At 40.7% G+C, this 11,585-nt stretch overlaps 2 protein-coding genes across 4 annotated transcripts; one reads left to right on the plus strand and one right to left on the minus strand.

Annotated features, from left to right (window-relative positions):
• Positions 1 to 2,583: 2,583 nt before the first annotated feature.
• LOC121538806 (transmembrane emp24 domain-containing protein 10) lies at positions 2,584 to 5,579 on the minus strand. The gene is made up of 5 exons (XM_041846975.2): positions 5,331 to 5,579; positions 4,768 to 4,888; positions 4,030 to 4,103; positions 3,317 to 3,443; positions 2,584 to 3,115 (listed from the first exon to the last, which is right to left on the minus strand). Exons 1-5 carry the CDS (start codon positions 5,508 to 5,510, stop codon positions 2,994 to 2,996), a joined length of 624 nt encoding a protein of 207 aa, XP_041702909.1. The 5' UTR covers positions 5,511 to 5,579; the 3' UTR covers positions 2,584 to 2,993.
• Positions 5,580 to 8,325: 2,746 nt separating this feature from the next.
• On the plus strand, positions 8,326 to 11,278 carry LOC121538805 (proto-oncogene c-Fos-like). Of its 3 annotated transcripts, none has more exons than XM_041846972.1 (4): positions 8,326 to 8,535; positions 9,111 to 9,338; positions 9,606 to 9,713; positions 9,821 to 11,278. In XM_041846972.1, exons 1-4 carry the CDS (start codon positions 8,395 to 8,397, stop codon positions 10,487 to 10,489), a joined length of 1,146 nt encoding a protein of 381 aa, XP_041702906.1. In that variant the 5' UTR covers positions 8,326 to 8,394; the 3' UTR covers positions 10,490 to 11,278. The 3 variants fall into 3 exon arrangements, with proteins under 3 accessions (XP_041702906.1, XP_041702907.1, XP_041702908.1); XM_041846973.1 differs by having other exon boundaries at positions 9,965 to 11,278; XM_041846974.1 differs by having other exon boundaries at positions 9,160 to 9,338.
• The last annotated feature ends 307 nt before the right edge of the window (positions 11,279 to 11,585 follow it).

Consider the following 11,585-nt stretch of genomic DNA (forward strand, 5'->3'; position numbering starts at 1 on the left):
CAAGCACAGGAAGCAGCTCCTTCAGCAGTTTAGTAGGAATAGGATCCAGTATGCAGCTTGAAGGTTTAGAGGCCATGATTATTTTCATCATTGTGTCAAGAGATATAGTACTAAAACACTTAAGTGTCTCTCCCGATCCCAGGCCCTCGCAGAGCTGTGCAGATCCAGGACAGCTAAGCCCTGGAGGAATACGCAGATTCAAAGAGGAGTCCGTAATTTGCTTTCTAATGGTCATGATCTTTTCCTCAAAGAAGTTCATGAATTTATCACTGCTGAAGTGAAAGCCATCCTCTCTTGGGGAATGCTGCTTTTTAGTTAGCTTTGCAACAGTATCAAAAATAAATTTTGGATTGTTCTTATTTTCCTCAATTAAGTTGGAAAAGTAGGATGATCGAGCAGCAGTGAGGGCTCTTCGGTACTGCACGGTACTGTCTTTCCAAGCTAGTCGGAAGACTTCCAGTTTGGTGTGGCGCCATTTCCGTTCCAATTTCCTGGAAGCTTGCTTCAAAGCTCGGGTATTTTCTGTATACCAGGGAGCTAGTTTCTTATGACAAATGTTTTTCGTTTTTAGGGGTGCAACTGCATCTAGGGTATTGCGCAAGGTTAAATTGAGTTCCTCAGTTAAGTGGTTAACTGATTTTTGTCCTCTGACGTCCTTGGGTAGGCAGAAGGAGTCTGGAAGGGCATCAATGAATTTTTGTGTTGTTTGAGAATTTATAGCACGACTTTTGATGCTCCTTGGTTGGGGTCTGAGCAGATTATTTGTTGCGATTGCAAATGTAATAAAATGGTGGTCCGATAGTCCAGGATTTTGTGGAAAAACATTAAGATCTACAACATTTATTCCATGGGACAAAACTAGGTCCAGAGTATGACTGTGGCAGTGAGTAGGTCCAGAGACATGTTGGACAAAACCCACTGAGTCGATAATGGCTCCGAAAGACTTTTGGAGTGGGTCTGTGGACTTCTCCATGTGAATATTAAAATCACCAAAAATTAGAATATGATCTGCTATGACTACAAGGTCTGATAGGAATTCAGGAAACTCAGAGAGGAACGCTGTATATGGCCCAGGAGGCCTGTAAACAGTAGCTATAAAAAGTGATTGAGTAGGCTGCATAGATTTCATGACTAGAAGCTCAAAAGATGAAAACGCCATTTTTTTTTTTGTAAATTGAAATTTGCTATCGTAAATGTTAGCAACACCTCCGCCTTTGCGGGATGCACGGGAATATGGTCACTAGTGTAACCAGGAGGTGAGGCCTCATTTAACACAGCAAATTCATCAGGCTTAAGCCATGTTTCAGTCAGGCCAATCACATCGAGATTATGATCAGTGATTAGTTAATTGACTATGACTGCCTTTGAAGTGAGGGATCTAACATTAAGTAACCCTATTTTGAGATGTGAGGTATCACGATCTCTTTCAATAATGGCAGGAATGGAGGTCTTTATCCTAATAAGATTGCTAGGGTGAACACCGCCATGTTTAGTTTTGCCCAACCTAGGTCGAGGCACAGACACAGTCTCAATGGGTATGGCTGAGCTGACTACACTGACTGTGCTATTGGCAGACTCCACTAAGCTGGCAGGTTGGCTAACAGCCTGCTGCCTGGCCTGCACCCTATTTCACTGTGGGGTACCTTCAAGAGCAGATTGAGGTGAGCAGGAATACTCTCTAAAAGAGAAAACAATGATTTCCCTGCTGCCTTATTTGAAATAACAATCATTAGGACGGCTCAATATCGCCAAATAAGTTGTGTATGGATATGAGAGTTAATTCCTCTTGGTCTGTGTTTTTTTATTCCCTCCGTTATTGCGTTCAACTGGCAGAGTGAGACGGACACGGCCTCTTACCGTACTTAAAGTCCTCACCTCCTTTGCATGTCATGGTGAGCGTCATTCCTCAACCTCATTTCAATTCATTTTTAATTCAGTGGTCATACTTTGTATACGGTGCTCATTAGTTCCTTATGGTACAATTAGTGTCATGGTCAACCATTATTGGTGTTAAGTCCCAAACAGGTACAATCAAATTCAGTGACAGCCTCCGTAAGGAGTGTTGCAGCCTGGTAAGCTCTCGATCTTCATGCCAGCTGCCCTTCCAATGTGCCCATGATGGTAAACGTCCGTCACTTGAATGACCAAGAGGTACCAGCATAGACATACACTGATTAAGGATTAGCTTAACTGTTTAATGATGCGGTCAAAGCAGACTTACCGGTATGTAAAACAGTCCTTTGCTCCACTAAACATTCCTCTTAACAAAATACCAATGACAGTCTTGTTCCACAATCAGAAATGCTCTATGTCAAACTTAATTTTACTTGGTAAACAATTTTTTCCCTCACAGGAACCACCCAAACCAAACTTCAGAAAACTGGGAAGAATGTACAAAGCCTGGGAACCTAATGGAAATAGATGTCTACATTGTCAAATTATAAAATATTAATTTAAATATGATTTCTCCAAGAGATTTCCCTCATTAAATGAGACAAATGTATTGTCATTGCTGGTCTTTTCATCATTATTTTAATGTCTTTATAGCTACCGAAAAATACAAAATAGACACCCAAAATGAGATCAAAGTGAAAACGTTTTTTTTAATAAAAAACAACCATGTACCTGACATTCTAGGGAAATGTTATTTTCACATAACATCTGAATGTTTGAAGGGGAGGTTTTGTGCATGTAGTGTTTATTTTCATACAGTATTAGTTATTTACTACAACAAAAATAGTAACAAGAATATTGCATGAGTAAATATCAAACCAAAATGTATCCAAGTACATTCTGTTGTATTTCTAATCAAAACTAATAGTAACAGAGATGAGGGGCTAGTAAAAAACTGAAGCTGAAAGACTGAAATAATTTTAAATTGCAAAGGGTGGCACCCCCCCCCCCACCCCAAAAAAACATTGTTTCACAAATTGTACAGCCAACACCATTTCCCAAACGTCCTCAACATGATGGTCCTTGTTTCATTGATGGCTTTACTCAATCAGCTTCTTCGCCTTGAAGAAACGCCGCAGGTAGAAGACCTGCCATGTTGCCAGCCCAATTAGACAGCACATAGAGAAGATACTGAAGTACAGGACACGTGTGTTGGTGGATTCTGCAATGTGAGGGAAAATCTATTTAACTGAGTAACAGGTGCGAGTTAATTTAAACCAAGGTTTTACTCCTTTCACAAGACCAGCCAAAGAACGATTGTGAATCATATGAAAGATACTGAACATTTTCTGGTAGAGTGAAAACTTGGACCACAAGTCACAAAGAATGTTACTTTGGACTTTTCTTTTCATACATCACTTACCATTTGTGTCCCTCATTTCCTCTTCACGCTTCTTCATGTAGGCAAAGTCATTCACAATGGACTCCGACAAGTCCTCGAGGCGTCTTAGTTCAACTTCTAGGGGCTTCAGCTTCTCAACTTTTGCAATCTGAAAAGAGCACCATACAGAATAAACCCCTGATTATAAACTGGGTGGTTCGAGCCCTGAATGCTGATTGACAGCTGTGGTATATCAGACTGTGTACCATCGGTATGACAAAACATTTATTTTTACTGCTCTAATTATGTTGGTAACCAGTTTATAATAGCGTCATGCCTAAGAATAGCCCTTAGCCGTGGTATATTTGCCATGTACCACAACTCCTCGTGCCTTATTGCTTAATTAACCACTGGATGTACTTAGTCACATTAATAGGGTAGGATATATAATTAGTGTATGACACTTGTATTGTGGAGTGGATAAAAATCTGTGTGAGCATGCTAGGATTTTCTGCAGCATGTGTCAGTCTTCACAATGCACAGCAGCTACAATGCTTTCAGAAGTTGACAGTTAAAGAGAAAGTTAGTCTTTCTTCATTTCCAATACAAACAAGAGAAATTGAGAAAGCTTAGCCATCTTTTTCACATTGTTTTTGTATTTTCTAATGTTGAGACCTCATGCTAACTCATGGCAATCCACAACAATTCTGATCCAGATGGACCTGGAGAAAGGCTGATGGGCAGTTGGCACTTACCTCTTTGTAATTCTTTGCCTCCACACCATGCTTCATGTCTAAATTGACTAGCTGGTCTGGGACCCTCCCAGTACCTAGACCCCAGAATGAAAATACTTATTGTACAGGGGCCAAATATTCCAGGAAATGCAACCTGGTCTTAGAGCATTTCGTATTATTCTGTACGTAAATCCCGCCATTCAATTTAGTATGATATGTTACGATTTGCAATTCGTACAATATGTTACGAATTTGCTAAACGTATATGTTATGAATTCCAATTTTGTTGTTGCTAACGTTAGCTAGGTTACTAAGGCAAACGTTAACTAGGTGGCTAATGCTAATGTTAGCTAGCTGGCTAACGTTAGCTGGGTTAAGGTTAGGAGTTAGGTTAAAGGGTTAGGGTTAGCTAACATGCTAAGTAGTTGCAAAGTAGCTAAAAAGTAGTTACAAAAAGTAGTTTGCGTTATACCCACTCATCCACCGTCCCTTCCTCCCTCCTTTCGTTCTTGCTTTAAATTGCCTTCTGTCTTATGTAACCATACCAAACGCAACATAATCATACTCATTTCAGTGTCCCGGATTTACATTTACTATGCTATGTCTAGTCTATGAGACCAGGCTGGGAAATTACTATTCCCCACTTCCAAATGCGGCCCAGCCTGCAAATTTTGCTTAATCATATATACTCCAAGGCTTTAAACTTAAACAACCCAGGCCCATTGCTACATTAGACCACATCTGGTTAAACACACTCACCAAGGGGGGATTTGCTTTCAAAGCAAACCTCAAACATATCATAGTCCTCTGTTGTAAAGGCAAACTTCCCCTTTGAAGCATCCTCCTTGGAGTACAAGGTGTGACCTGATGAATCTGTGATCTGAAATGGAAAATAATTAAACATATGTTAGGTACATTACACATGTTTGACCCAGATAAGACACACGCACGAATCAAAGTCAACTAGCTACTTTGTTGACATGTTTTAACCTTAGCTACATCATGTTTAATACTTGCATAGATATTGATGGCTATTCAAGTCCTTTGCAGTATTCAGTTGAACCAAGCTGACAGCATTTTATTTTGCTAGCTAGCTAACTACCTTAGCCAGTGGCTGTACTATACCGGTTAGCTAGCTACTAGTAGCTCCCTAACCCAGACCTGCCCAGTGAAAATCTAACTATTGACGTTGTTTGATACTAGCTAGGTGATGTAAGTTACATATCCGAGGCTTCCATGTCAAAAAGTTACGCTAACACTGATTTGATTGCAAGGATTTCATACAGTATAGCTAACGTTAGCTAGCTAGCTATACGTGTTACCTTGAGATTGGTTTTCGCATTTGGTTGTTCGCTAACTTCGTATTCGCCTGTAACCAGCACGTCTTTGTGGATCTCTTCCCGCAAACATTTTCTAAGATTCACCGGCAAATAGAACGTAATAGAAAAGGTCAAATCAAAAAGAACAGAAAAAAGTATTAGTAATACACAAAATCTAGACATACTGTAGCTGGCTCTGTATACTACAGTCGGTCACCACCAAGCTAGCTCGATGCTAAATTATTCTTCTTCGATGAGGTTTTACGGCGGTTGGCAGCCAATAAATGTTGCATTACCGCCACCTACTACACTGGAGTACAAATCCCTTATACTTTGCTTACAAAAAAAAAAAATACCCTACCATCTAACACTACTCACACCCCAAAAAAATAATGATAATAGTAAAATAACACCACCCTACTCCACTATTTAAATATATTTAGTCCTACCTCAGGCCAACAACCTGAAAGGATGGGACACCACCACTTAACACACCCTGTAACTCTTCTGATGTCAAGTCTTGCACACCCAAATACCTCTCTGCAGCTGCCACCACAACCTCAATTTTCTGCGACTTACGTTCCATCCCAGCAAGTACAGTTGATAACCATTGCTATAAATGCTAAAAATCCAATCTTACTGAAACATATATCACTTGTTGGCCTATCCCGCTATACTGGTACATATCTACTACTCACACCACTCCTCTCAGGATCCCTCCCCGTTGACACATCTTCCTCTACTTTCTTCACTGCATCAGCATATGACAACCTCTGCACTACTCTAACCCTGGAAACCTCAATCTGCCTCTCTCGCACGGGACATTTCTGATCCCCAGCCCCATGGGCACCCCTACAATTAACACATACCACTACTCTCCCCAATGCTACACATTCCTTTGTCTCATGCCCTTCTACACACGTCTCACACCTAGGAACCTCCCTCCTACACACTGCTGCCACATGCCCATAAGCTTGACACCTGTAACAACGTAATGTATTTGGCACAAAAGCTCTTACAGGATAACTTATATATCCTAACATCACTTTGTCGGGCAAAGACTCAACATCAAAACTCAAAAGAACAGACAATGACTCTTCTGTTTCACCACTCACACAACCCTGTCTGCGTCGCACCAAACAACAAGCATTAAGGAATCTTCCCCTTCAGTTTGTCAACTTTTACATTTACTGCTACCCCCAGTAATCACTCCTTTCAATGGCGCCCTTTTCTTGAGCACAAAACAATTCACATCTCTTGCCCCTATTCGTTTAATGCGGAGCGCCTGCTCCCACTGACAAGCAGAAACACAAACAATTATCACAAGACCACTTCTGGTTACCCTCACGGATTCCACAGCACTCAACTCTGTTTTCACCCACCCTGAAACCACAAATGGATCAGCCAAAAGACAAGGTTCCACCTTTTCCAAAAACTTCACTCCCACTGTCACAGATTCATCTTTATCCTGACCCTCGGTGCAATCGGTCTCCAAGAACTTCACCACACCTACCACCTCCAATACTTCGCCCTCATTCACTTCCATTTCTCCTCCTGTCTTCAGCTCACTCTGCTTATACTTTCTACCATTCTTCTTTAACTAACCATCTCCCTTTTCCCCGCCATTTTTTCCCGACTCAATCTCACCTTCCCTCTTTCTCTTAGACCTCCTCTGCCTCTCTTTTCCCCTCCATTCCTCCTCCGTATTCCAAGTATACGTCTCCTTATGATAATACTGCACTTCTCCTGACATACATCTTGTTCTTGCCTTCTCAAGGGTCGCCATTTAACCGGCTGTCACAATCTCCGTACAATCAGCACGAACCCCTCGGGATGTAACGTTAGCGCTCAACAGTGCATCCGACAGAAGTCTTGATGTTGTTCTTTATCAATAGATACCGCAACGCTATTCCATTTCAAATAAGCGCGCTCTTCCAACCACCATCCACCATCCACCGTCCACCGTCACTCGTTACGCTCTGTGTCGCCCGGTTCTCTCTCTCTCCTGAGCTCGCCACTCATCTGGACTTTCTCGATGCTAAATGATGCTCAGTTCCGGGTTAAGTCATGTGATATCTTCGCCCCACAGCCCTTTTTTTTTGCAAGTGCAACGTGCGCACGATCATCAAAATGATAAAAAATAATTATTTTACTATTGCTACTTTGTATCCATTGTATTTTCAGTTACTTGTCTTGCACCGTTATCTAGTAATAACTACTAAATAAATGCAAATACTAATAATGTTATTTGGTGGTTAATTACTGGTAGATCGAGCCGATATGAGGTTTGGGGGGAAAGGATTAACAGGACGTCAGTGTCTTTATATGGAATCCCTCCTGTGCGAGATTGAGAAAGCATGAGAACTCTGGTGTAGACTATAACTGTCATTATATTGATGGCGTAGGCTAATATTATACTGCCATGCTGTATGATGTAATTAAAATCATATAAAAATGAGCTATATGATTTACCAACCAGATTTGTCAGTTCTTAGAACACTTTAGCTTTAGTGGCCTATAATTATCCTATAATAAAACATATAGACATTTAAAAAATATATATATATACAAGCAGTAAGCCTATTGTGTAATGATATGCCAAATGTCATATAGTGAGCTGTAAACCATATAGAGACAACTGCATTATAGGGCAATTGAAGTGTGCTGTTATTTGCACCAAAGCAATAGCACAGTCCGTGTGTCTGAAAGTATGAATGGGCATGCTACACGTGACACTTTCCTCTGGTATTTGTTGTATAAACGCATTTGAAAAAAGTGCAATATAATTACCTGGGGGTAAATGACAATAATGAGTAACTCGGTGATGATATTGAGTATTTGGCAAATGTTTATCTAAAATATGCTAAATGTGTGTTCATTGTCCAGTGGCTCCCCTCCATAGAGATGGTACAGCCTCCGTTCATTCATAAAAGTCTGTCAGACTATAAAAGGAGGGGCTTGCACACGAGTCTATCAGTTACCAGGTATAAACCTGGAATAGAAGCTGCTGAAAAAATCAAATTGACGAGAAGGGTGATTATTCTATTAGCTAAGGATATTTTAAGACATGTTTCTCAAACCTGACTTCGATTCAATGTCTCGCTGCAGCACTGAATCTCCTGTCGGGGACACCCTGACGTACTATCAGAAGACGCAAGACGACTCTATTTCCAGCTTCTCAGCTTCGCCATCAGAGAGTAATGCACAGGTATGAATCAATCAAGTGGTGATGTCTGTGATGCAATTATGTATAATATTCAGACGCAACGATGTCAACGATTATTAATTGAAATATGGTTGCCTTTCATCATTTATCAGTGTTAATCTCTACTCTATTAACATTCATGTGTGTGAAATATTAATAGGAAATCATTGATATTGATGTATTTGTCGAAAATGGTAAATGATTCTACCATATTATTCCTATAAATAATATATAGCATGTCGATGTAGCGGTTCATTGAGAAAAATAAATCCATTCAGGAGCCTCCACAGCATCTCTGCGTCAGTGTTGACGTCAGTAACAATGATAAAGTAAAATATTGATCCAGAGGAGACTATTTTTAGATGGCTAGATATATTTTAAGAGAACACATAGTACATGCCATGACAATACAGCATAGAGTCACAGACATCCCCAATCCAAATGTGGTAATTGCCTTATGTCTCTGTCATTAGAATAAAATGTGTTTAATTACAAATTTTGCAGTAAAATAATTAAGCAAATTGTGATAAAAAAAATCATCAGTGGTCAATTAACTGTGATAATATATCACTTTGCAGGAGCTCTGCCCAGACATGGATATACCAGCCACTCCATTTGTTCCAACAGTGACTGCAATTTCCACAACCCCGGATTTGCAGTGGATGGTCCAGCCGACCATAATAAGGTCTCTCTCCCCGTCTCTGGGTAGCAAACAAACCAATGAAGCGCAGAGCTCTCACCAGGCAACACCCAAAGCGGGCGAGAGCAGGGGAAAAATCACTGGCAGAAAGGGGAAAACCGAGAAGGTTAGAGCACTTTTCTGATTACAATTCAAACAAAACACATTAACTTGTGTAAACATCTAAATCAGTGCATGCTCTCCAAAAGCAGTGTATTTGGCTGTGTGCCGAGCTCAGGCAGTCCATTTATATTCAGGTCACAGCGAGTCTGCAACAATGGTCTATTTTTAGACGCATTGCAGAGAAAGATGCTTTTGGCAACGGAAGTCTGAGATTAGGAGATGAAATGGACTGATTCTTCAAGGTGCAAGTGTTTTTCTCTGAACCCCACAGTTCTCTCCAGAGGAAGAAGAGAAGAAGAGGGTGAGAAGAGAGAGGAATAAAATGGCTGCAGCCAAGTGTCGCAACAGACGGAGGGAACTCACCGATTCACTGCAAACTGTAAGTTAACCCTTGGAAATCATGTTAATCATAGTACCATAATCTTAAACAGTAATCTATAGTTATGATTGACATTTCCTGTGTTATTTTTTGGGGTCTTTTCGAAGGAGACTGATCAGCTGGAGAAAGACAAAGCAGCTCTGCAGATAGAGATAGCCAAACTCCTCAAAGAGAAAGAGAGGCTGGAATTTGTCCTCACTACTGATAAACCTGTGTGCCAAATTACAGAAGAATTGGATTCCATTTTCCAGGAGCCCATTGGGTCTCCAGACCTCCCCCCCAGCCCAGAGGGGGGTAAACTCCCTGAGGACAGTGCCCAGGAAGCCCCCTCGCTCCAGGACATGGACATCCCCAATGACCCGTCCACAGCCATCTCTGGAAACTCCAACATCCTACTCTGTGCCAGTGTTGAAGTGAACATCTACGACCTTGAGCCCTCTTTGGACATGAAGGAGGGGCTCCTGGACAATCTGCTGCCCAGCATGGAGGAGGAAGTCCCCACAGAGACTGCCCGCTCTGTCCCAGATATTGACCTGAGCGGCTCCCTTGGGGTTACTGACTGGGAAACCCTGTACAAATCTGTTTCTAATGAGCTAGAGCCTCTGAGCACTCCTGTTGTGACCTCCACCCCCACCTGTAGCAGTTACCTGTCTGTTTTCACATTCTCCTGTCCCGAGCTCGACCACCTTGGAGTGGGGTTTGATGGTCGCAAAAGTGGAGGGGGCAAGGCTGAATCTGTTGATATCTTCAATTCTCCAACCCTGTTGGCCTTATAATGTAAGCAGAGGGAGTTGATTGGTTTATCACTTTAGTTGGTTTTCCTGACTGTGATAGGTTCAGAGACTTGCTGTGGTTTCAGCACTTCAGTTTGATTATTACACCCATGAAATGTGTTGTTTGACTAAGTAAGTATAAACTTCTTCCAGATACAATTGATATAGCTAAGAGCATGGCTATACATTTTACTGATAGGGATGAAGTATGTTCTGGTTTTAAACGCATGCAGAGGAATTCCAAATAATTTTCATATTTCATATATGTTTGATCTGGTACTAGATCTATGCTGTATTGTGGAATTAACTGTATGGTTTTGTGCTTCAATGGGAATAGTATATCAATAGCTATGAATGCTGTGTTAAAGGATACATCCATGTTCAGTAGGTACATACCTCAACGTCATCAACTGTGATTTGACCTCATCGTTACAATGTTTAGAGTTTTCAATGAAAACATCCAGTGCTATATCTATCAAGATGTAAATTATGATAATTTATTTTTTTACCTCAGATTTTGACTTAAAAAGTTAAAAAAGTTAAATGAGCATCTATTGCTGATTGATAAATATTCAAATTAAATAGTAATTCAAAGTGATGTTGGGTGCTTTATTGATTGCTAAATATTTAAACACTGATACCAGCTAATGTTGCTTCATTGAGTTTTACAATGAATGCATATATTTTTTTCAGATAAGACTAATTCTATGGTCACCAGAAGATCTACTGAACAAAAATATATAAACGCAACATGTAAAGTGTTGGTCCCATGTTTCTTGAGCTGAAATAAAAGATCCCAGACATTTTCCATATGCACAAAATGCTTATTTTTCTAAAATGTTGTGCAAAAATTAGTTTACATCCCTGTTAGTGAGCATTTCTCATTTGCCAAGATAATCCATCCACCTGACAGGTGTGGCATATCAAGAAGCTGATTAAACAGCATGATCATTACACAGGTGCTCCTTGTGCTGGGGACAATAAAAAGACCCTCTAGAATGTGCAGTTTTGTCACAACAATGCCACAGATGTCTCAAGTTTTGAGGGAGCATGCAATTGGCATGCTGACTGCAGGAATGTCCACCAGAGCTGTTGCCAG

Source organism: Coregonus clupeaformis, chromosome 25 (assembly GCF_020615455.1).
Source record: "Coregonus clupeaformis isolate EN_2021a chromosome 25, ASM2061545v1, whole genome shotgun sequence".
NCBI lineage: Eukaryota > Metazoa > Chordata > Actinopteri > Salmoniformes > Salmonidae > Coregonus > Coregonus clupeaformis.

What these genes read in the sequence shown, in the direction of transcription:
- LOC121538806 (XM_041846975.2), bottom strand. Translation starts at nt 5,510, where the DNA reads ATGTCTAGATTTTGTGTATTACTAATACTTTTTTCTGTTCTTTTTGAT. An exon ending in ATGCGAAAACCAATCTCAAG is followed by an intron (nt 4,889 to 5,330) that starts GTAACACGTATA and finishes TTTCCATTTCAG; the next exon opens with ATCACAGATTCATCAGGTCA. An exon ending in GGAAATGAGGGACACAAATG is followed by an intron (nt 3,116 to 3,316) that starts GTAAGTGATGTA and finishes CTCACATTGCAG; the next exon opens with AATCCACCAACACACGTGTC.
- LOC121538805 (XM_041846972.1), top strand. Translation starts at nt 8,395, where the DNA reads ATGTTTCTCAAACCTGACTTCGATTCAATGTCTCGCTGCAGCACTGAA. An exon ending in GAAAGGGGAAAACCGAGAAG is followed by an intron (nt 9,339 to 9,605) that starts GTTAGAGCACTT and finishes TGAACCCCACAG; the next exon opens with TTCTCTCCAGAGGAAGAAGA. An exon ending in TCACCGATTCACTGCAAACT is followed by an intron (nt 9,714 to 9,820) that starts GTAAGTTAACCC and finishes GTCTTTTCGAAG; the next exon opens with GAGACTGATCAGCTGGAGAA.